This window comes from Amblyomma mixtum, chromosome 4, assembly GCF_055824585.1.
Source record: "Amblyomma mixtum isolate Tamu chromosome 4, ASM5582458v1, whole genome shotgun sequence".
Classification (NCBI taxonomy): Eukaryota; Metazoa; Arthropoda; class Arachnida; order Ixodida; family Ixodidae; genus Amblyomma; species Amblyomma mixtum.
The window spans coordinates 67,685,357-67,705,989 of record NC_143015.1 but is presented as its reverse complement, the minus strand read 5'-3'; the positions used below and the strand labels follow the sequence as shown (position 1 = coordinate 67,705,989).

General features: G+C 48.9%; 1 protein-coding gene across 1 annotated transcript in view; it reads left to right on the top strand.

The window, feature by feature from the left end:
* Positions 1 to 1,115: 1,115 nt before the first annotated feature.
* Positions 1,116 to 20,633, top strand: part of LOC149346754 (zinc carboxypeptidase-like) — a 34,927-nt gene continuing 15,409 nt past the window's right edge. The window contains exons 1-9 of the mRNA XM_089586676.1: positions 1,116 to 1,285; positions 3,604 to 3,679; positions 4,815 to 4,951; positions 13,361 to 13,448; positions 13,936 to 14,034; positions 14,774 to 14,872; positions 16,604 to 16,714; positions 18,115 to 18,211; positions 19,761 to 19,963. Coding sequence (XP_089442802.1) covers positions 1,182 to 1,285; positions 3,604 to 3,679; positions 4,815 to 4,951; positions 13,361 to 13,448; positions 13,936 to 14,034; positions 14,774 to 14,872; positions 16,604 to 16,714; positions 18,115 to 18,211; positions 19,761 to 19,963 — 1,014 coding nt within the window. The 5' untranslated portion in view covers positions 1,116 to 1,181. The remainder of the gene's footprint in view (positions 1,286 to 3,603; positions 3,680 to 4,814; positions 4,952 to 13,360; positions 13,449 to 13,935; positions 14,035 to 14,773; positions 14,873 to 16,603; positions 16,715 to 18,114; positions 18,212 to 19,760; positions 19,964 to 20,633) is intronic.

The window sequence follows — 20,633 nt, the reverse complement described above, 5'->3', positions numbered from 1 at the left end:
ATACATGTGTTCATACATGTATGACCACTTGTATTTCTATTACACTTAGCTGAAGGAAGAGTATTTAAGACTTACGCTGGTAAACATTGCCCTTTTTTCATACTGCATCGTACAATGCCAACAGCGACTAAATTTACACCACTGAAAGTCCCTTAAACAAATATGCAAAGGCACGTATACACTATGCAAAGCAGCCTCTGAATCCTCTAAATCTCCATAGCTTCCAATATTACGTTTCCCATAGTGATAAAAGCATTGAAAATTAAAAGAAAGAAATAAAGCAACAAATTTTTGTTACAGCAGGAAATTTTCGTTACAGGACTAAGCTCGATCCAGCTTTTTTATTGCGCATTAGGCATGCGTGCATGGAAATAAAGCTTCGCCAAGATGTCAAAGCCCAGCACAGCTTGGCAAAGATACACGCATAAGGGATCGGGATGTTACATCAGCCATATGCTATAGCCGCTACATTATACTTGAGTAGTGAGATCTTGTATCAGGTGTATGCTTTATTAAGTGGGAAGTCAATCTTCGCGTCAGCGTCCAGCAGCGCTATGACCTCGTAAACAAGCTTCTCGGGAAATTCCTGCTTTAACTTCATTCGGTTGCCAAAGAACCTTGCAAGCGTTGCCTGACTACCACCTAGGCCACACAGTTTATTATCAAATGACGTAGCTTTTTGCCTACCTGGAACGACGTGACGACACAGAGACAACGTTATAATTGCGCAACCAAGACATAGAGATAACAAGAAACATTGATCTCAGCCACGCACACAATAGGTTACGAAAGAGAGCGCCGCCCGTGACACTTGTCGTGTACCTTCTCGGCATTGCACCATTTACAATAGCAGTGCGAAATGCTGGGTGAATGTATAAGAGACAATGGAACTAAAGAGTTGACGGAACCTGTATCAGTGCCCCTCCAAAGTAATTATGGTTGCACATCATTAAACGTCACTGAACAGGCGTCACGCGTGTGCATGGCAACACTATGAGGAAATCGCTGATCATGAACTGCGCACAGCCCTTTCCCGACAGCACTTGCAGAGATAAGATTCATCATGGTCCCTACATATAAGCTTCACGACTTCTTTGGGAAGCACCTCTCGGAGTCGTCATTCGAGGTCGAACTCTTGGCACGGGCCAGTACTGAAGGTCGACAAGTCACGGTCGTCAGCGATGGCACAACCGCGCTTATGCGTGACCGGCGTCTTTCTGGCCATGCTGAGCCTGTCATGGGCGTTACCCGCATTAAATAGGACACAGCGAGTGCACTACAAAGGGTAAGTGGTGAGTTCATTGCTTCAAGGCTGACTGCGCCTTGTTATATCGATGCACGGCAGACTGCACAACGCTGCGTCATTAAACTGCAAAGTTTTCAAGAGTCAAGGTGACTCGGCGGTGGTATCAGCCGCTTGGAATGAGGGTTTCTTCGTTACTTTAGAAAACTTCCCTACGTAATCTCTGCCCTCTGCCCATCGTTAATTTTATTCGCACATAAATGGACCCTAATGTAGAACATTTAATTCGTCTAGTTTTGAATTAGTGGCGTAAGACTACAGATATGTCACTTGTACCGAGAACCATAGCTGCGATCAGCCAGGCACAGAAAGTAACTCCAATTGCAAGCCCACAGCAGGTTTACAATTAGTGCTCGGTGCCGGTATTTGCCCCATAAAGCAGGCGCTGGGGGTGTATTGAACGCTGTTAGGTGTATTATGCTGAAGTAAAACTGACATTCGAGCGATTTGGTACAGCATGTTGAAAAATTTCCAGCGCACACAGGACAGGAACAAAGAAGAGAATAACACAAGCGCTGAACGCGTATTATGCTGAACTCAGTGCAGTAGGTAACAGCAAATGCTACGTTTGTAAGCTGCTTTGCCATGAGGTCACTTGTGGTTAGCGTGACTAACTTTGGCGGATCTAAAATGTTTCTTACTTTTTAAGCACAGCATGAACAACCCAAACGTACTTTATTGTCCACCCAAACATAGTCTCTGCCTAACTGGGCTATCTTGACTCATGGGTCCAAGATCTGCTGGTAAGCTTGGAGCAGCGTTGCGGATTGATATTGGCCTATCATTCGCTGAAATTCTTCTATGAACACAGAAGCTGCAGGAACGGTTAACTTAGCCATAAACAAACCAGGAATTTCTTCAGTACGACCGATGGACACTTGCACATTTCTGTTGGCAATCCACCCAAGTAGAACCAAAAACTCCGACCAGAAAACAAGCCCTATCCACCACTGACAGTGTACCAAGATTATTTTCTTGCTATAAAACCGAGCAGACAGTACAGGCGGCTCCAACTGAATGCGATCCAGAACTCACCTCTCTAGAAGCTCATAAATTTTAGATCATTCTTGTTTATTACCCCAACTAGATCTGTTCCAAAAAGCAATGCATACAGCTCTGCAAGGGCACACTCTTTTTATCTCAAGCATCTGGCCTTCTCGGGGGAATCAGTGGCTGTTATTTGCTGACGGTTAAATGTTCCCACTGTTATAATCTGCGATGCAATAAGCAGTAAAACGAATTACTCTCACCAAACCGCAGGCGTCGGCTTTTAGAGAAACCTCCCAAGCTTTTCACTCTAAGACGTGACATTAATAACTGCACTTGCAGTATAACTGCGTTCCAAAAGAGCAAAACTATAACTTTTGTATCAGCCGCCGCCAGAGCCCCGCCGTTTCACTTTCTAAAGCCGCATTTTTTGTGGAACGCGACTGCACTACATCGTTAGACGGGGAATAACGATAAAGATAAAGAACGATTGACGCTTTGATGTGCCAAGCATTGACCAGGGATTGAAAGGACAGTACTTCAAATGCTGTCAATAGAAAATAGTACTCGTACTCCCCCCTTGTAAACGCTTTTGCATATAGTGCCACTCTACACTTGGTAGTATCTGTAGTAAGCAGCATGCTAGGGGCCAGATTCATGCAATCAAGTTTGGTAAACATAAGACCTACTGGGCAATGGCTGGTCGAAAAACTTTTTTTTTTACAATATTAAGCACATAAAGCGCCCATAAATATTTCGCAAATTGATTTATTCGACTTGAAACTTGGACAAAAAAAAACACCTAGGCGCATTTAATTTGACAAGGACAAATAGAGACGAGGAGACAACGGACATGAACTCGAATGCGCTCGTTTTCGCGTAGTACCCACTGATTAGAGGCAAGGCCTATATTAAATTTCATAAAATGAAAACTCCTCGCTTTGGTCGCAGGCACTGCTTGGTATCGTCTCTTTTTGTCCTTGGCAAATTATTTGCATCTAGGTGGGTTTTTTTCCAAGTTTCAAGATGCAAAACCAACTAGCCCGTCAACATACCTTACTGAATTTATTCGGCGCCTTATTTTGAGTGGAATTTTTAGCTGTACTCGAACTCTACTCGCAAACGGCCGTGCCAGTGGATAAGAGTGCGAGCATTTTCAGTGCTTCCTTACATGAAAGCGAGAAATGTTCTGCAATAGGATATCGCAGCATTCACATACTGCAATATGTGCTCGTATTCGCGTACTACCCACTGATTAGAGGCAAGGCCTACACTGAAAATCAGAAAATGAAAACTCCTCGCTTTGATTGCAGGCACCGCTTGGTATCTTTGACTCCGAAAACAGCGACTCATGTTAGCCTCTTATCGAAGCTAGAGGACCGGCTTCGGGTGAGTTAAGCAACCGTTACCTTCTCTCCCTATCAGCAAGGGCGACGACCCCTCACTGTTGATTCTCATACGCAACTTGATGTGCTTTCTTTTACTGCTTCCCTCAATTGTGTACTATTTATAAAGGAAAGGAATACAAATATTTCATGGCACTAGATACCCCGGGAACAGCATTTCAATCTAAATGATTTTGTTGTTCTTAAATCAGAATTTACCATGCCTAATGTTTTAACTAGCATCGCCTTATAATAGAATATCTCGGAAATATGATATCTCGAATGGCGCTTAAAAGAGATCCTGCCACCAAAGTTATCGACCTACTGTGAAGTCGCGCTGAAGCCCGCCATGCACCTGTCATGGCTTCTAAGGGGCACCTGCTAGCTTCCGTGGTAGATACGAGATTGGGCACCACGATGTCATGATAGTAGGGCCACGGCGTCCTCTGGATGACCTCCTTTCAGTGACATTTTCTTTTAACTTCTTGAATTTTATTAGTCCAGTTTACGCATTCCATCTGTTTGAAGCGCGGGCAACTAGTTAAGCCCTCATGATAAGTCACTAAGTCCACGAAGTATTCACAAGACGAACCCTATGGATGTCCAGAGCAGGTTTTAAGAAACCAGCGACACCTTGCATTATATGCTCAGTACAAAATACAGTGGAAGTGCAGGAAAATATTGAAATCAATTCTGTAGTACCAATTACACGGAATTATTATTACAAGAAAATTACGAGAAAATTTATTTGTTCAGAGTAATCAAAGCATAGTGCACGGAACGTGCGTTCTTTCTGCTAAGTAAGCCAGCTACTAGATTTATCAAAAGAGTTCGCACTGGCGCGTCTTCCATTGTCATTCTCACTGCAGTGATACTGTCATTATCACTGTAGTGATCACTGTAGTAATCACTCTGGTGATAATGAAAAAGCTTTTATTCTCCGGATATAAAGGAATTGCGAGAGTTATATCAGAAAGGCCGGTGACAGTTTCCTTCGACACTGAGCGCTTGTTTGTTTTAATTACAATGCTCACAGAAAAACAGCTGACATTTTTATGGGGATGACATCCGACTCTGCCGGGTGCCGCATTGTGCGTCTAAGAACATTTTCGATGGTCCTTTTAAACCGCGTCCCGCAGGCCGATGTCTGGCAGGAGGCAAACGACCTTCGCCCGTCTGAGCTCGTGCGGCTGAGACCCGAAGTGGCCGACGAATTCGTCACTGCCGCTACGAAATCTGGAATGACCGTGACCACGTTGACCTCCAACGTCCAAGAGTAAGGAGTACTTAGCTGCTTGCTCTAGTATTCAAAACAGTGTATACATCCTCGGTAAAATCTTGAGGCCATAGAGCTCAGCTCTCAGGTATTATGTGGCCCTTGATGCCCTAGATCTCTCAGTATGTGTAAAGTGAGAATAAGCCTCGCCATCACCGTCGCACACATTTTCCTTGTATCGCTGCCGTAACTACTCCGCTGTAAAGCGGAGAAGCTGACCAGTCACAGCTTTGCACCTTTGGTGTGAACGGAACATTACAAGAAGGGGCTAGGTGGCGCCGCCCTGGTTAGCTGGCTGCCTACCGCGCTCTGCTTTAACCTGCCCCTGGCCTGGTCCAGGGCCTCGCCCGCCCCTGGATTTACACTCCATCGCTTCAGGAAGGCTCCCGGAGCACGTGAAAACCATCGGCATCACGGCCCGCTGCCGAACTGGCCCTCCAAGCGTCTCCAAAACTGTGAAGCGGCGCGGCGCCTCGCTAAACCTAACGCGCCGCGCCTCCACCGCCGCAATGCAGCGTCTGACCAAGCCCCTGCAGCCCAGACCCACCGATGCCGCCACCGCGGGTCCTGTTCCAACCACGTCGACAGCCGTCTCTCAAACGGGTACGTTCAACGCCGCCCACGCAACCGATCACATTCCTGCCGCACTGCACGCCTTGAGCGACGCTGGGAGCACCGGATCGACGGCCGCGGCGCAGCCGGCAGCGTTCGTCGGCGGCGCAGCGTCCACACCTAGCCAACTCCACGCTACAAGGGACGCCAAGGGCTTCGGGGCCATAGACGCGTCGCAGCCGGCTGCGTTCGTCGCCGCCGCTGGAGCCGCTGCACCTACTCCAGCCAAAGGTCCCACTGACACCAAGACCTCCAGCCCGGCACCCGCGTCGCCCACTCAGACTCCGGCTGAGGACTCCGACATGGACCTTACGACGTCCCCGGCAGACGACACTCCTTCCCAGGAAATCGGCTGGACCACCATCGGTGCAAACCGTAAGCCTGCCACCGCAGCCCGACCCCGCGCCGAGCTCATCACAGTTGCCATCCAGCTTCCCCCTGGAACCCTCACCCCCAAGCTACCTCTCTACGACGTACTCGCCGCAGTCGCCTCCGCTGCTCAACTTTCCTCGAAGACCAGTGCCGACATCACCCTTCAGGCCAAGCCAGCCCAAAGCCTTGTGTTTCTAAAGACTCATTCTCCTCTCACCGCCCACCTCCTACTCTCTGTCACGCATCTTCAGATTCATGGTAAGCCTGTCACCATCAAAACTTACACCCCCCATCCTCCCATCTCATGCCTCGGCGTCATCCATAACGTCGGGGGCCACTTCACTCCTGATGACCTCATGCATGACCTGGAATCTTTCAAAACAGATATTCTCGCTGCTCGCATGATGGGATCCACTCAATCAGTGCTCATAACGTTCGCTGGCACCGTCATCCCCCACTTTGTTTATTTCAAACGCGTTGCCTTCCGGTGCCGTCCTCATAAACCTAAGCCTCCCACCTGCACCCGTTGTCTCACTCTAGGCCATCGCGCCCACCAGTGCCCCCAGCACAGCGTTCCGGCCAAGTGCCGTCGCTGTGCTGCTCCTCTACCCGCTGACCCTTCCGCTCATGTGTGTGCCCAGCCCTGGTGCGTTCATTGCCAGGTGAACACCCACCCCTCCCTCGACCCCACTTGCCCCTTCATCCTTGCTAAGCAACGCGAGTGTGCTAAAGCTGCATACCTCCGACGCCTAGCTTTGCGCCGGGCCACTCAACCCACCAACCCTCCCCCCTCCTCCTCCTCCTCCTCCTCCTCCTCCTCCTCCTCTAATCATGAATCTCCATCATCTCCGATCACGTCACCACCAGGCTCCTATGCCGCCATAGTTAAAGGATCCTCGGTGCCAGCGTCCCTCTCTTCCACTACACCACCCTCTCCATCCTTGACTGACGAGAACCGCTCCTTCGACCTCCGGCTCGCAATGCTGGAACGCCAGCAGCGAGAGCAGCAGCGCATTTCCCACGATCTACAACAGCAGATACATGCCTTGACTCAAACCCTCCAGACAACCACCTCCTCTCTTACCTCCCAGCTTAGCAAGCTAAATGAGCACCTTGCCACGTTCACCACTCCTTCCTCCAGCGCCCAGGTCGCCCCTTTGGCTGACCTTGTAGAAACCACCACACAGGCACATCACACTCGCTTGGTTCAGCTGGAAACTTCGGTTCTCCAGATCCTTACCACCCTCCAAGCACAATCAAAGCAATTGGAATCCTTTGCATCTATGCTTCAATCCGTCCATGAGTCACTGCCCCCGGCAAAAAAGAAGGAACGCGTACCATCGCGTTCCTCTCCTCTATCATAATGGCGTTTGGCGAGGACCTCGAGATTGTGCAGTGGAACTGCCGAAATCTTTGTCACAATAAGACCCCCCTCCACCAGTATCTACTCACCCGCCCCTCCCTACCTCATTTTCTCCTTCTCCAGGAGACCCGGACGGCCCGCAATGTCCCAGGCTACCGCGCCTACCATGCCACTACGGCCACACCACTTGCGTCTATTTATGTACGCAGTGACGTGCTCGTAGAGCAAATTGACATCCCCTCCACCCTCCTTAAATATTTAGTTGGTGTGGTTTATTACCACCCTTCTTCCCGCATCTCACTCGTCCTTTTGTCTTTTTACAACCCCCCTGTCACTTCCTCTTTATTCTCTGCTCTGGGCAAATTCCTTCACTCTCTTTCTTCTACCTCCCATCTCCTCTTTGGTGGTGACTTTAATGCCCCTCACACACTCTGGGGCTACCCACAAACCCTCAAACCCGGCCGCCTCCTCCATTGTCTGGCCCAGGAACGCCACCTCACCCTTCTTAATACTCCTGGCTCTCCTACTCGAGCGGGCACTGCCTCACAACGCCCTACGACACCCGACCTCACTTTCTCTCGGGGTTCACTTTCCTTTCACTGGCAGGTGACAGCCGAAACTCTTCTAAGTGACCACTTTCTCATCCATATCACCACCTCTCTCTCCCACATCCCTCGCTGTCATCCGATTATTCACACTGACTGGCATGCTTTTCGCACTAATCTCGCCTCCGACTCCTTTCAATCCTACGACGACTGGACGTCGCGCATCTCTGCAGCGCTCACGTCCAGTAGCCGTCGCGTTCGCTCTCGTTACCCAATCCAAGACCCAGATCCTCACCTTCTCCGTTTATGGCGTCGCCGTAAACGTCTTCAACGCTCCTTTCGCTCCCAACCACACAATGCCCAACTTTCCTCCCGGATCACTGCTTTGCGGGCCGAGATCGTCGCCCACTGCGCCTCCCTCGAGCACTCTCGTTGGAGTGCTCTTTGTGACCGTCTTGACTCTGCATTGCACTCGCGATCCACATGGTCTCTCTTCAAATCCCTCCTTGGCACTAAGCCTGCCCTTGCTCCCACTCTAGCTAAAGCCCTCACTCAAGGAACTCCCTCCGATGTTTTTGATCAGCTCGCCTCTCTCTATCTCCCGCCCCCTCTGGCACCCTCCTACCCGGTGTACTGCGGTGGACCTAACCCCGATCTGGACCAATCCTTCACTCTCCGGGAGCTCGAATCGGCTCTGGCTGCTAATGCTACACGCTCGGCTCCCGGTGAGGATGCCATTACATACACCACACTTCGCAACCTTCCTGACTGCGCCAAAGAATTCCTCCTTAAAACCTACAATGATGCATGGGACAGCGGCTGCCTGCCCAGCTCCTGGACCTCCTCCCTCATTTCTATGATTCCAAAGCCGGGCAAGCCTCCCTCTCTCTCTAACCTCCGCCCAATCTCCCTGACATCATGTGTTGGTAAGACCCTTGAGCGAATGGCCCTGACTCGCCTCTCTAATTTTCTCGAGACGAGGGAGTTCTTCCCTCATTCTCTCATCGGCTTCCGACGCCACGTCTGTGCACAGGACATGTTTCTGGTTCTCCAGCACACGTTTCTGTCACCTACCCCCACTCAAATTCACGCCCTTGTGACCGTCGATGTTCGCAAAGCCTTCGACGGTGTTTGCCACGACCACATCCTTTCCCAACTCGCCTCCCTAGACTGTGGCTCCCGCATGTACTGTTATATCCGCTCATTCCTCTCTAAACGTGTCGCTCGCTTTCGAGTCGACACCTATCTGTCCGACCCCCACAACCTCACCCGAGGCACTCCTCAAGGTGCGGTTCTCTCTCCTACCCTTTTCAATCTTGCTATGGCCCCTCTCGCCTCCCAGCTAGCTGAAATTCCCGACCTGCATCATATATTTTACGCCGATGACATCACTCTCTGGTGTTCATCTGGATCTCCCGGTCACGTACAGGACACCCTGCAACGTGGCCTAGATCTCATCGACTCCTTTCTCACCACCGCTGGCCTCTCTCCTGCTCCTGAGAAATCCGAGCTTCTCCTTCTCAGCCATTCCTCCTACCAGCGCTCACACAACCACTTCGTCTCTCTCCACCTTTCTGGCTCTCCCATTCCTGTCGTCACACAGTGCAAAGTTCTTGGCTTCCCTTTGCATGCGGCTAAGAATGTGCAATCCCTTCACCGCGCTGTCACCACCTGCCACTCTGTAACTCACCTCCTGCGGCGCGTGGTCACTCGACGCTCAGGTCTCCACGAGGCTCACGCGTGCCGAGTTGCCCACGCGCTGGCCCTCAACAAGGTCTTGTACTTTGCACCCTACGCTTCCTTCACTCAGACTCAACTTAACGCTCTCGAGACTGCTCTTGTGGGCCTCTACAAGGCAGCTCTCAACCTTCCTATCACTACCTCTACCACTAAGCTCTTTGCCACAGGCCTCTTCCATCCTCTTCGTTCTCTTCTCAGTCTCCATCGCGACTCGCAGCTTGCCCGGCTTTCCCTTACCCGTCAGGGTCAGTGGTTATTGACTCAAGCGGGTATCTCGCCCATTCCAATCTCCCCGTTTACCTCTCCTATTCCCACCCCCGCCCCCAATCTTCGTATCCTTCCCCTCCCGACCAACATGTCCCCCGTCCTGCACGCCGGACGTCGTCATGCGGCCGCACAGCACCATTCCCCTCTCTTTGATACCCAGGGTGTAGCTTACACGGATGCCTCCTTCGTGGCTCCTCGAGGTTCCTGCGGCTACGCCCTGTACCATCCACACCTCCCTGCTCCTGAAACCCACACCAGCGGGCCGTATCTACACCCTCCAGACGCATTGTCCCTCGAGGTCCTCGCCATTGCGCATGCCCTCCAGTCATTTTCCCTCCTTCCCTCTCTCCAAGAGTACACAGTCTATTCGGACTCACAAGCCGCTATACACCACATACAGAAACGCACCCTGACCCCTTCTCTCCAACAGGAGGTCGAATGAGCGGTCTCCGCACTGCAGCCTTCCATCGTTTTCCTCCGCTGGGTCCCTGGGCATTCAGGGATTGACGGCAATGAGCTGGCCCATCAGCTCGCCCGCGACACACTTTTCCGGGCACCGTTGATCCCCTGGCCCAAGCCCTCGGAGGACGGTGGGAGACTCACCCTTCGCCGCACCATAAAAGAGGTCTACCTTGAGCTCCGCCTCGACAAACGCCTTTACCCTCCCCCTCATCCATCACTCACGGTGCCGGAGTCTCGCCTTCTTCGGCACATTCAGATGAATGCAGTTATCACCCCGTCCCGCCTCTTCCTCTATCGCTATCGATCGGACCCTTCCTGTCCCAACTGCCCCTGTATCTATGCGGACCTGGCCCATTGCCTATTCTATTGCCCGGCTGCTCAGCAGTCGGGTTCCTTCCCCCCACCCTCTCTATCCATCACCACCTGGCTCGACTGGCTTGGCGCTGAAGGGGAAGAAGAACAGCGGCTTCTGGTCGCCCAGGCGGTCGAAATACTCGGCCTGTAAATTATGGTTGATTAAAAGTCTTTTACTACTACTACTACTTACAAGAAGGCACAGTCTAACGTAATTGTACTCACTGTCGGCTGCTGGTTTATTATGTACGCTTTTCAGTGTGTCTGCTCAGCACCACGGACAAGTTTGTTTTTTTTCTCCTGGCTAGTAAAGGACGAAACGTACTGAATAGCAACAGCTGAGGATAAAAAAAACTAAAGGCATTTTTTTTTCTTGAAGAGAAATGGTCGTCTATAGCCGTTCAGGAACATCATTTTGGGGTGAACAGTCCGAACGGACAAAATACACTCTCTAAACACAAAGGAGTAAAAAAGGAAGTAAGCTGCTCTTCCTCACTCCCTTTCTTAACAAAATTCAGCGACCACTTTGACTGTGTAAAGTGCGTAGAGGCGAAAGCGTTTTCCGCACCACTTTGAATGCGTGTGTGGCACTGGTGACGTCACCAATGGATGACGTCACATGCAATTGTTGACTAATTACTAAGTAATGACAAACTACTAATTAACGGCTAATTACTGATTAATGACCAAATGCTAATTAACTGCCAATTAATGACGCTAAAGCTTCGCTTTTAGGAGTGGATCGCGACAGCGTGTTGTAGCCCTGCCAGGGAGTCCACGTAACGCCACCACAAGTTAGGCGCGATGCCTTGCCCTTTGAACGCAACGCTTTTATGCGAAGCATATTACTAGAGCTACACTACAGCCCGTCGAGCGCGGCGGTGGAGCTACCATTGACCACGTGACGTTTAGCGTGACCACGTGACACCACGTGCCAACATGACGTCACAGCAGAGGAGAGATGGGCTGCCGGCTCGCGCGGTCGGCCGCGGCGGTGGAGGCTCCACATCAGAGGCGCTGCAGCTGACCACGGGACGATACAGCAGCGGTATAAAGCTGAGCTTGCCTCGCTTCGGCGAGCGCGGCTTCGGCCGCATATCTGTTTTTTGAGCAGCGTCCGCTACGGCGGACGCAGTTGTTGCTGCGACGCGCGTCTTTTCTTTCCTTTCTCTCTCTTTCCTCTGTTCTTTTAACTCTCCTCTGTCTGCACGTGGCAGCGGTGGTGGCTCGGCTCGAGCCAGTAGGCAGGCCCGTGCAATTTCCTTTTCATCCTTCTCTCAGTCACAACAACAACAACAATCTCCGGGCACTTACGAGGCGGCCAGGTGTTGGGATGCCGCCTAGAAGCAGGGCTGATTTGAACGAGAAGCGAAAGCTTCAGCGTGCCACAGAGACCGATGAAGAGCGGGATGAACGTCTGGCTAAGCGGCGTGCTGAATATGCGGCTCGGCGACAACGTTCTACAACAACTGAAGAACAAAGCGAGGAACTTTACCAAGCCTAGCCATCAATATGCTTCGCATCTGACTAGGCTTAACGGTAGCTAAGCCTCAGCCATTTTTTGAGGAAAGGAATGGCGCAGTAATTCTCTGTAACCTCGGTGGACACCTGAACCGCACCTTACAGGAAGGGAGGAATTGGGAGTGAAAGAAGAAAGAGAAAGGGGGGCCGTAATAAAGAAAATGAAAATTGTATTTGAGGAAAGGGTATTCCGCAGAGAGTATCTGTTCTCGCTTCGGCGAGCACGGCTTCGGCCGCTTATCTGTTTTTTGAGCAGCGTCCGCTCCGGCGGACGCAGTTGTTGCTGGGACGCGCGTCTTTCCTTTCCTCTCTCTCCTTCCTCTGATCTTTTAACTCTCCTCTATCTGCACGTGGCAGCGGTGGTGGCTTGGCTCGAGCCAGTAGCAGGCCCGTGCAATTTCCTTTTCATCCTTCTCTCCGTCACAACAACAAAAACAACAACAGTAACTGTCTCACATATCTCGGTGGACATCCGTCAATAGCGTGACACCTCTGCTGACAAGGTCCTGCTGACAGCCTTCTGTCAACAACGATGAGGCATTAAAAGCTTTCGCCTTAATACGAGTGCGCTAGTGAACAACATGCTGCTTTCTTACTCCAATATAGGCGTATCCGCGTTTACAGAGCAGAAAAGGAAGAATCCGTTCTTTCGTTTTGCCTGTTCTGCGTTTCTTCCGTTTGCGTTGTTCTGCCCGAAATGAACTGTTACCAGCTAGCCCAATTACCCTTCTTACTACACTCAGAATATAATTGATACATGCTTAATGTTGTTCGAGCACACACAACAGCAATCGGAATCCGTGAACGGCTTTTTATACGGTTGCGTTAAGAGGAAGAAAAACGCTTACTTAAATGAAAACTTTTTTTTTCTTTTGGTGTTGTCTCTCTAAACCTCCCGCACTCTGCCAAAAATAACTCTGTGTTATGCAGCATCAACACGCTGTTACAAGTGTAATCAATTTTATGTGCTGAACAAGACTGACAGAAAAGGCGGTTCTTATTTCAGTGATGTCCTCGTTTTAGAAATTCTGCAGTCTTAGGTGAAACACGCTGCATATGCATACACGCACACAGAGGTGCACAAAAAACAATCACTTCAGCACTTGGTAATGCTGTACTTTTCTTCCAACGCGGATTGAATGTGGCTTAACTTTTTATTTTCTTTTTGATCAGGCTAATCGACGATGAGCGCAAAGAGCTGCGCTTCACTACTTACTCGACGGAGAAGTCCCGCTTCGAGAGGTACTTGAAATACAAGGAGGTGCGTGTTACGCTTATCTGTATTGCTATTTTCGGAATCTAATAGAATGGCTGCAAAACACTATTCACCAGACTTCTGGCGACAACCACATTGCAAGAAATGCATAGCTACTTCGTCTCCTGCTCGGTTAGAGACTGCGTGGTTGTATAAAATATTATTTTTCTTTTTTGGTCTCGTGGCATAAAAAAACAGCCTCTTGCCACTGTTTTAGCTCCAACCTGGGAACTGCCTATTGCGCCAAAATTGTTCCATTTTTATTAGGTAAAAAATTTTGATTAAACCACCTCTCATTTTCATACTTTCCTCGCTATTAAATGTTTTACATCTGTATGAGCATCGTGATTTCTGATTCGAGGTTGTTTTAATCATGCTTTTCAAGCTTCACGTGCACTCAGCACCATTATAACGTTAGTCTACGTCTGCTGCAAACGCCTGCGGACTCTGAGCTTAGCCGCCTCATACACGCGTGTCCTTTATCCTTGTCCAGTTTAAGAGCGCCCTGAAGGAGTACGCAAAGAAGTACGACCACGTGGCTTTCACGTCCATCGGCAGGTCGTACGAAGGACGGGACCTCATCGGTGTTCACGTAAGTGTGTCTAAAAGCAAGGCTCCATATAGCCCCAAAGATTTTTCCTTGAGTCGGGAACATTATCTTCCAAACCTGAATACAAAACGGCACAGAGCTACAACTTAAGCAATATAAGCTTGCAAACTCCTTACTTTAAAAGCGCAGCAATTCCTATTTCATGCCGATTGGTGTTGTACAACAATATTTAGTCTTTAAGATTAAACTCCTGGATAATCTGTGGCGTCAGCTGAGCCTTTTGCGGGGCCCATACTGCAGATATAAATATACTTTTTTGTAGAACGTGTTGTCGGGCTAGTTGGTTTAATACTGCAGACATTGCAGTTGCGCGAAACACACACAGAGAAGAAAGGCTACGGGACGAGCGCAAACTTACAGCTGATTTTATTCAAAGAACAGCACATATTTGAAGGAAAAAAGAATGCACTTCGAGCATTTCAGCTCAAACATGATTGAGCTTTCAGCATTGAGCTCGTGCCGTACCCTGTCTTGTGTGTGTGTGTGTGTGTGTTCCGCGGCACTGCGATGTCTGAAACACTTTTTTGTAGCTTTTGCAGAACTTCTGCATATACTATAAATTCAGTATGTATAATCCGAACGAGCAGTGCGGTTCGCTTGTAAATTTTCTAGAAAAGCTGTAAACTAAGAAAGAAAGCCTGTGCAAGGAATATTGACTGCAAAACGAATCACGAACACCTAAAGTCCGCGTTGCCTATATTTTTACGCTCTCTGCGCACAGATCAAGGCGAAGGAGAACCTGCCCATTGTATTCTTCGAGTGCGGAATCCACCCCAGGGAGTGGATCGCTCCAGCCACCTGCCTCTACATCATCGACCAGGTAAGTGAAATAGCTTTCCCGGACATAACGCTTAGATTGATCAGGGGACCATAATAACTGCGTCAAGTGGTTGGGGGACACTTCTGCGTAGCGTTCATTGTGACTGGTCTGGTTTTGGTGCCGAGGCCAATAACACCTCTTAACCGGTTGGGTGGCTTAGATGTGCACGCTTGCATCTCACAGTTGATGTCATCAACCAGCATCTTCTGTGCTCCATATTGTTGTTTGAAGGTACCAACCTTAAACTGCTGACAGAATAAGGCATGATCTATTTTGCTCCGAAATCTCTCCGGGGCTGAAAATTTACCTCTGAGTCAACATTTCGCACACCACAGAAGAGAGGGGAGGAATTCATCAGCCAGCTAATTCGCTTTAATGAAGTGACAACTCTTACGCTTCATACGAATGTCATACAAGGTGTTCAGGATAATTTTTTAATAAGTGGGAGATTTCTCATTTCGCATAAAAAGAAGCTGCCGATAAGTCGATAAGCTGAAGTAAGTCGTGGAGGCTGTTCTCATGCAGAAACCTGAGCAGGCTGCGGGTCTTAGCGTTGTCCGTTATCCACAAGGAGAAGTGCGACTCCCTTGTCGCCGTAAGCCGAACTTTTAGTAACGTCTTGCTCTTGAGTTCTACTTGATTACAGAGCCGGAATAGAGGAATAGCACTTGGGCGCAAGTATAAATTTATTACTTCGGTGCGGCTAATTCCTCTGAGGCTCTCAAACCGAAATTGTGCACCAATTTCTTTGGGCAAAGAGCCACCTTTCTGGTTTAGTTGTTATTGTATCGGTAACGTCCTAAGGTAAGCCGGTGACGGGCACAAACGCAGTGCTGCCTTGCAAACGTTGTTCGTGAAGTTCTCTACTTGTCAGTGCCTTGATTCTCTGCAAGCGCTGCAGCCAGTCTTTTAGGCCACTTGTCTTGTGACAGCACAGGCTTTCAAGCAGCGTGACGGCTTTGCACAGAAAGATGGACATCCAACTTTTTCAAAGCACGCGGCATGCCTAAATGACCGCTCTTGTCGCAGGCCCAGTTTTACAAGAAGGTTTCGAAGGTTCTGCTCATTTTATTTCTTGCCGTAACTGTAACCGCAAGTGTACTGATGCCAAATCTTGCGTGCAAGATGAAAGTTCTGCTTGGATGTAAAGATGATGATGACAACTGTCCCTTTAAGTGTAAAAAGCGTTTTAGCAGCGCCCAACGACACCCCAACCGAGAAATATCTTGACCTGGAATCCTTACTGACACCTGAGAATATAGGGCTGAGGACTACGTCTTCAATATATAAAGTGGCTTTGGGCTACCCAGAGACAGGCTCAGGCAAAGAAATCTCAACAACACACCAGCTCGAGCAGTTTAGAGGAAGACAATATGCGCGAAATGACTGTACGGAAATGAGCGCAACGTCTTTGCTATGTAGCTCGGCATGAACCCATTGAATTTAGAATCGCTGAAACTAGGCAGCTGTTTCTAAATATTGGGTGAATTAGCGGCGGATTGTGTTGGACTGGTTTCAATGGGCATGTTTCATGAAAAACGATAGATAATCGCGTTGTGTCCGCTCGCTACACAAAAAAGTATATTGCTCAATTTTCACTTCTTACAACTGTAGAAATGCTCCTTTTTTATTTCATTTTTGGTGCCTTTTTGTGATTTTATATCTCTGAACATGAGTCAAAGACATGTTCCAACTATTATTTCTTTTGTTCTTTGTCTTCCGCCCGGGCAGCTAGCGACGCAGTATGAAAAGGACGAGGAAATCAAGAGCCTGGTGTCCAAATACGAATGGCGCATTTATCCACTGGTCAACCCAGACGGCTACGAATACACGCACAATACGGTGAGTGATCACCTTATCCTCTAAGGGAGGCTTGCTAACAAGACGCAGAAAAAGGCTGTCCCTAAACACGCCTTGACAGATCCTGGATGACCTCATAAATTCCTTTATATGATACCAAATGTGTATGGGTTAATGCTTCATAGTAGCACCAGCCAATTAACGAGCCGCAATACGGACAGCGATACAACGTGAAGCTGTCTTATTCTCTCTCTGCGGTGTGCTCTTCATACTCTAGAATACTGGCATAGTAGATAGTATATGGTATTGGATCATCGCTTTCCACTGAAGAAGGGGTGCCAGGTTTAGATTATTCCCTCTGTGAAACTCAACTCTTCAGCATCATGGCGCACGGAGAGGTTTCTTGGACTCCGCTGATTCTGTTACCACTCGACTACCTGTCAGTTAATAAATAGTGCCTTTAATAAAAGTGTAACGGGAGCATTCGATAAAGCTGTAAAATTTATCCCTAAACGATAAAGACATGAGGAGTAAGTAGACAGATCAAAGTAGCTGCAGTCGAGAAGTCCCATCGGCGATTGTAAAACACCTATTAACTGCCCACTTCCATATATTGTAATATGAAGAAAATGATGAAATCATCAGCAAATAGGCGATTAGCTCGTTGTGAATCCTGCAAGCAAAATTCACTTGTACATTGGCACAGTTTAGAATGTGTATTAAAAAGAGTGTTGAAGACGAGCTGATGTACCAAATTGTAGCAAGCTGCTTGAAATCTTCATAAGGAAAGGAAATTGTGAATTGCTGCGTTCAAAGTGCCGAATAGACAAGTGGCATTAAGTAAGGCTATTGTAGAGGAATCCGCAATATTTTAGGCAAACTAGGATTGTTTGACATGCGCTGTAATCGGTAGGAAGACAGGAAGTTTTGTCGCAAAAGCAACACTGTGCTAGTCGCCGAGCCATTTCGCAGAGCCGAGGAAAGGCCATACTGCGCATGCGCGAGGAGCAGTGGCTTCATACTGCGCAGAGTGGCGCGCCGCCGCCGTCGCTGCGCGGGTGACTCAGTGGTGCCGCCGCCGCGCTCGCCAGTTGCACATGCGCAGTAGCGGCGCATAGCTAGCGTGCCCGGCCGCCGCCGGCACCTTAGGACCAGCAGTCGAACGGCAAAGCCACTGAGCCACCACCTCGGCGGGTCTTTCCTGCTTATTCATCATCGTCATCAGCCTGACTGCGCCCAATGCAGGGGAAAGGCCTCTCCCATGCCTCTGCAACTTACCCTGTCATTTGCCAGTTGCGCCCACCGTATGCCCGCAAGCTTCCTAACCTAGTCCTCTGGTACGCTTGCCTTAATATGTGCACGTTCGCTTGACATTTTCAACATGCGTTCGTGAGTCGAATACTGCCCACGACTTCTGACCTTCTCGACCGTCAAAATTGCAGGATCGTCTTTGGAGAAAGACTCGCTCCAAGAGCCGCGTCAACGGCGAGTGCTATGGGGTCGACGCCAACCGCAACTTTGATATCGGGGACTTCTGCAGTAAGGGTGAATCTTACTATATTGTTGCTCCCTAATTGTGTTCGTCAGTGCCTCTCTCAGCACTCACTTGTAACGATGGGAACATCCCATATATAGTTACATAATCATATGTGAGATAATAGGAAAATGCTTTCTAAAGAGGTTCAAAGCTAACCCTTGCCTTATCTTAAAAGGTGACAGTAGAAACACCGGACAAAAAGAGGAACGTACAACGCAGGCGCTGTGTCGAGATGTTTAACTAGGTCACATTGCTGGAAGCAAAATGTCGTGTCACGAAAGCGTTAAAACGCGCAGACAATGGGCTAATATTGAGCAAATTACCTGGGTCATTGATTGATTAACTCAGTCGTTCCTTCATTACACAATGATTGTCTAGTTGAATAATCGTATGGCGAAGCGAAACGAAGCAGTGCTCCCTAAGTCTAAGAAAAACTTGAAGGCAACATCACATTCGGCAGTAACTCGTCAAGCAACCCCAGCAGAAAGCTCTTAACCGGTACTTGCCAACTCCAAAGGTTCGCACTCCTAACCACCATGGCATGAACTAATTCTTAAGGCTTTCCTGTGAGAATAGAATTAACAGTTAGCGAAGACAACGCCTAAGAACGAAAAACACTATATAAAGCTCCAAGGCATTTGTTAGCGCTCAACGCTCCCTAGACATCATTCCATAGAGAAGATGTTTCACCTAAGATTTACACAATATTTAAAAATACGCTTTTTTGAGTTATAGGAGCGCTTTTCTCATAGCACTGTCTGCAGTGAAGTACGTCAGAATACAGCTAACACGTGCTAACTAGCAGGCTGGTTAGCAAATACTGAATAGTTCACTTTTTTAGCTATAACTGTTACCCTTTCGTTATTCAAAGGCGTACAGCCTACCTTAAGTAATACCCATATCAGTTTCGAAAATTTCGAAAATGTTATCCTCGGGGCTGTGGCCCATCAAATTTTGTCTGCATTGCGCAAAAAAAACATGCGCTTTCGAGCACCAGGCAAAGCAACATCTCCAGTGCACATAACTCATCGAAATGGGCTTAATTAGTTGGGCCACAGCGCCGAGGGTAACCTTGTTTTCGAAATTCGAAAAACTCATATTGATATTACTTACGATCGGCTACACGCCTTCCAATACTTAAGGAGCCTATCAGTAATAGTTAAAAATCTAACTAATCAATGTTACTTAACCAGCCTGCTAGTTAACACGTCTTACCTGTACAATGATGTACAACACCACTGGCAATGCTATACCAAAAAAGCGCTCTTTTAACTCGAAAAGCCTATATTTATAAATTGTGTAAAGTGTTAGGTGACACACCCTGTACACTCCTGCACCTAGCAGGAGTGGGTGACGAGTACTCAGCGTCTGTTTGCCACTCATTAGCAACACCCAGAACGCGCTGTCTGATGCTTCGAAGAGCGCTGTACATCCCGCGTGCTGCGGATTATTTGCGTATGCTGGTCTGCTGTGTGTCGATGTCTTGTACGGCAAATATACTGCACGGATAATACCCATCATCAACGCTGACGTCGACGGCGTGTCATGCAGAGCACCGTTCTAGCAGCGACCCTTGTTCGGAGGAGTATTGCGGCGACAGTCCCTTCTCGGAGCCCGAAGTGCGGGCCCTCAGGGACGCCTTGGATGGCATCAAGGGCCGCGCGGAGTTCTACTTCGCCATGCACAGCTTCGGCCTGCTCTGGATGTTCCCGTACGGTTACACAAAAACTCCCAGTCCGGACCACGACCTTTTGGTAAGTGCTTCTATCCTGGTGTTAGCCATCCTGGTTTTGAAGAATGGAAAGGCACATCAAAACATCCCGTTTCAAACTGAGGCGCAAACCGCGCTGTCAAGAAATGATTGTTGTTTGTTTTGCTTATTGGGGTTTAACGTCCCAAAGCGGCTATGAGGGACGCCGTAGTGAAGGGCTCAGGAAATTTCGACCATCTGGGGTTCTTTAACGTGCACTGACATCGCACAGAACACGGGCCACCAGAATTTCGCCTACATCGAAATTCAGCCGCCGCGGCCGGGATTGAACCCGCGTCTTTCGAGCCAGCAGCCGAGCGCGCTAATCACTGAGCCACCACGGCGGCCACGCTGTCAAGAAAGTCATCATAAAAAAGAGAACTTGAAGCTCTGTGACAAGTAAATGCGCTTTTCAGTGAAACGACGGTAGTAGGACACTAGTTACATATAGAACAGCTGGCAACAGCAGCTGCTCAATGACTCCGCTACCTGTATTACGCCGGCATGCTCTATTGCTCCGTTCACAAGCTTAATCTCTGTTATCAGCATTCACCTAACTACGAGAAATGAAAAAAAGGCCTCTCCTGTATCCATCCCACTACACCGATCCTCCGCCAGTTGCGGCCTCATCAAAGCAAACTTGCTCATCTCAACTGCCCACCAAGCCTTCTGCC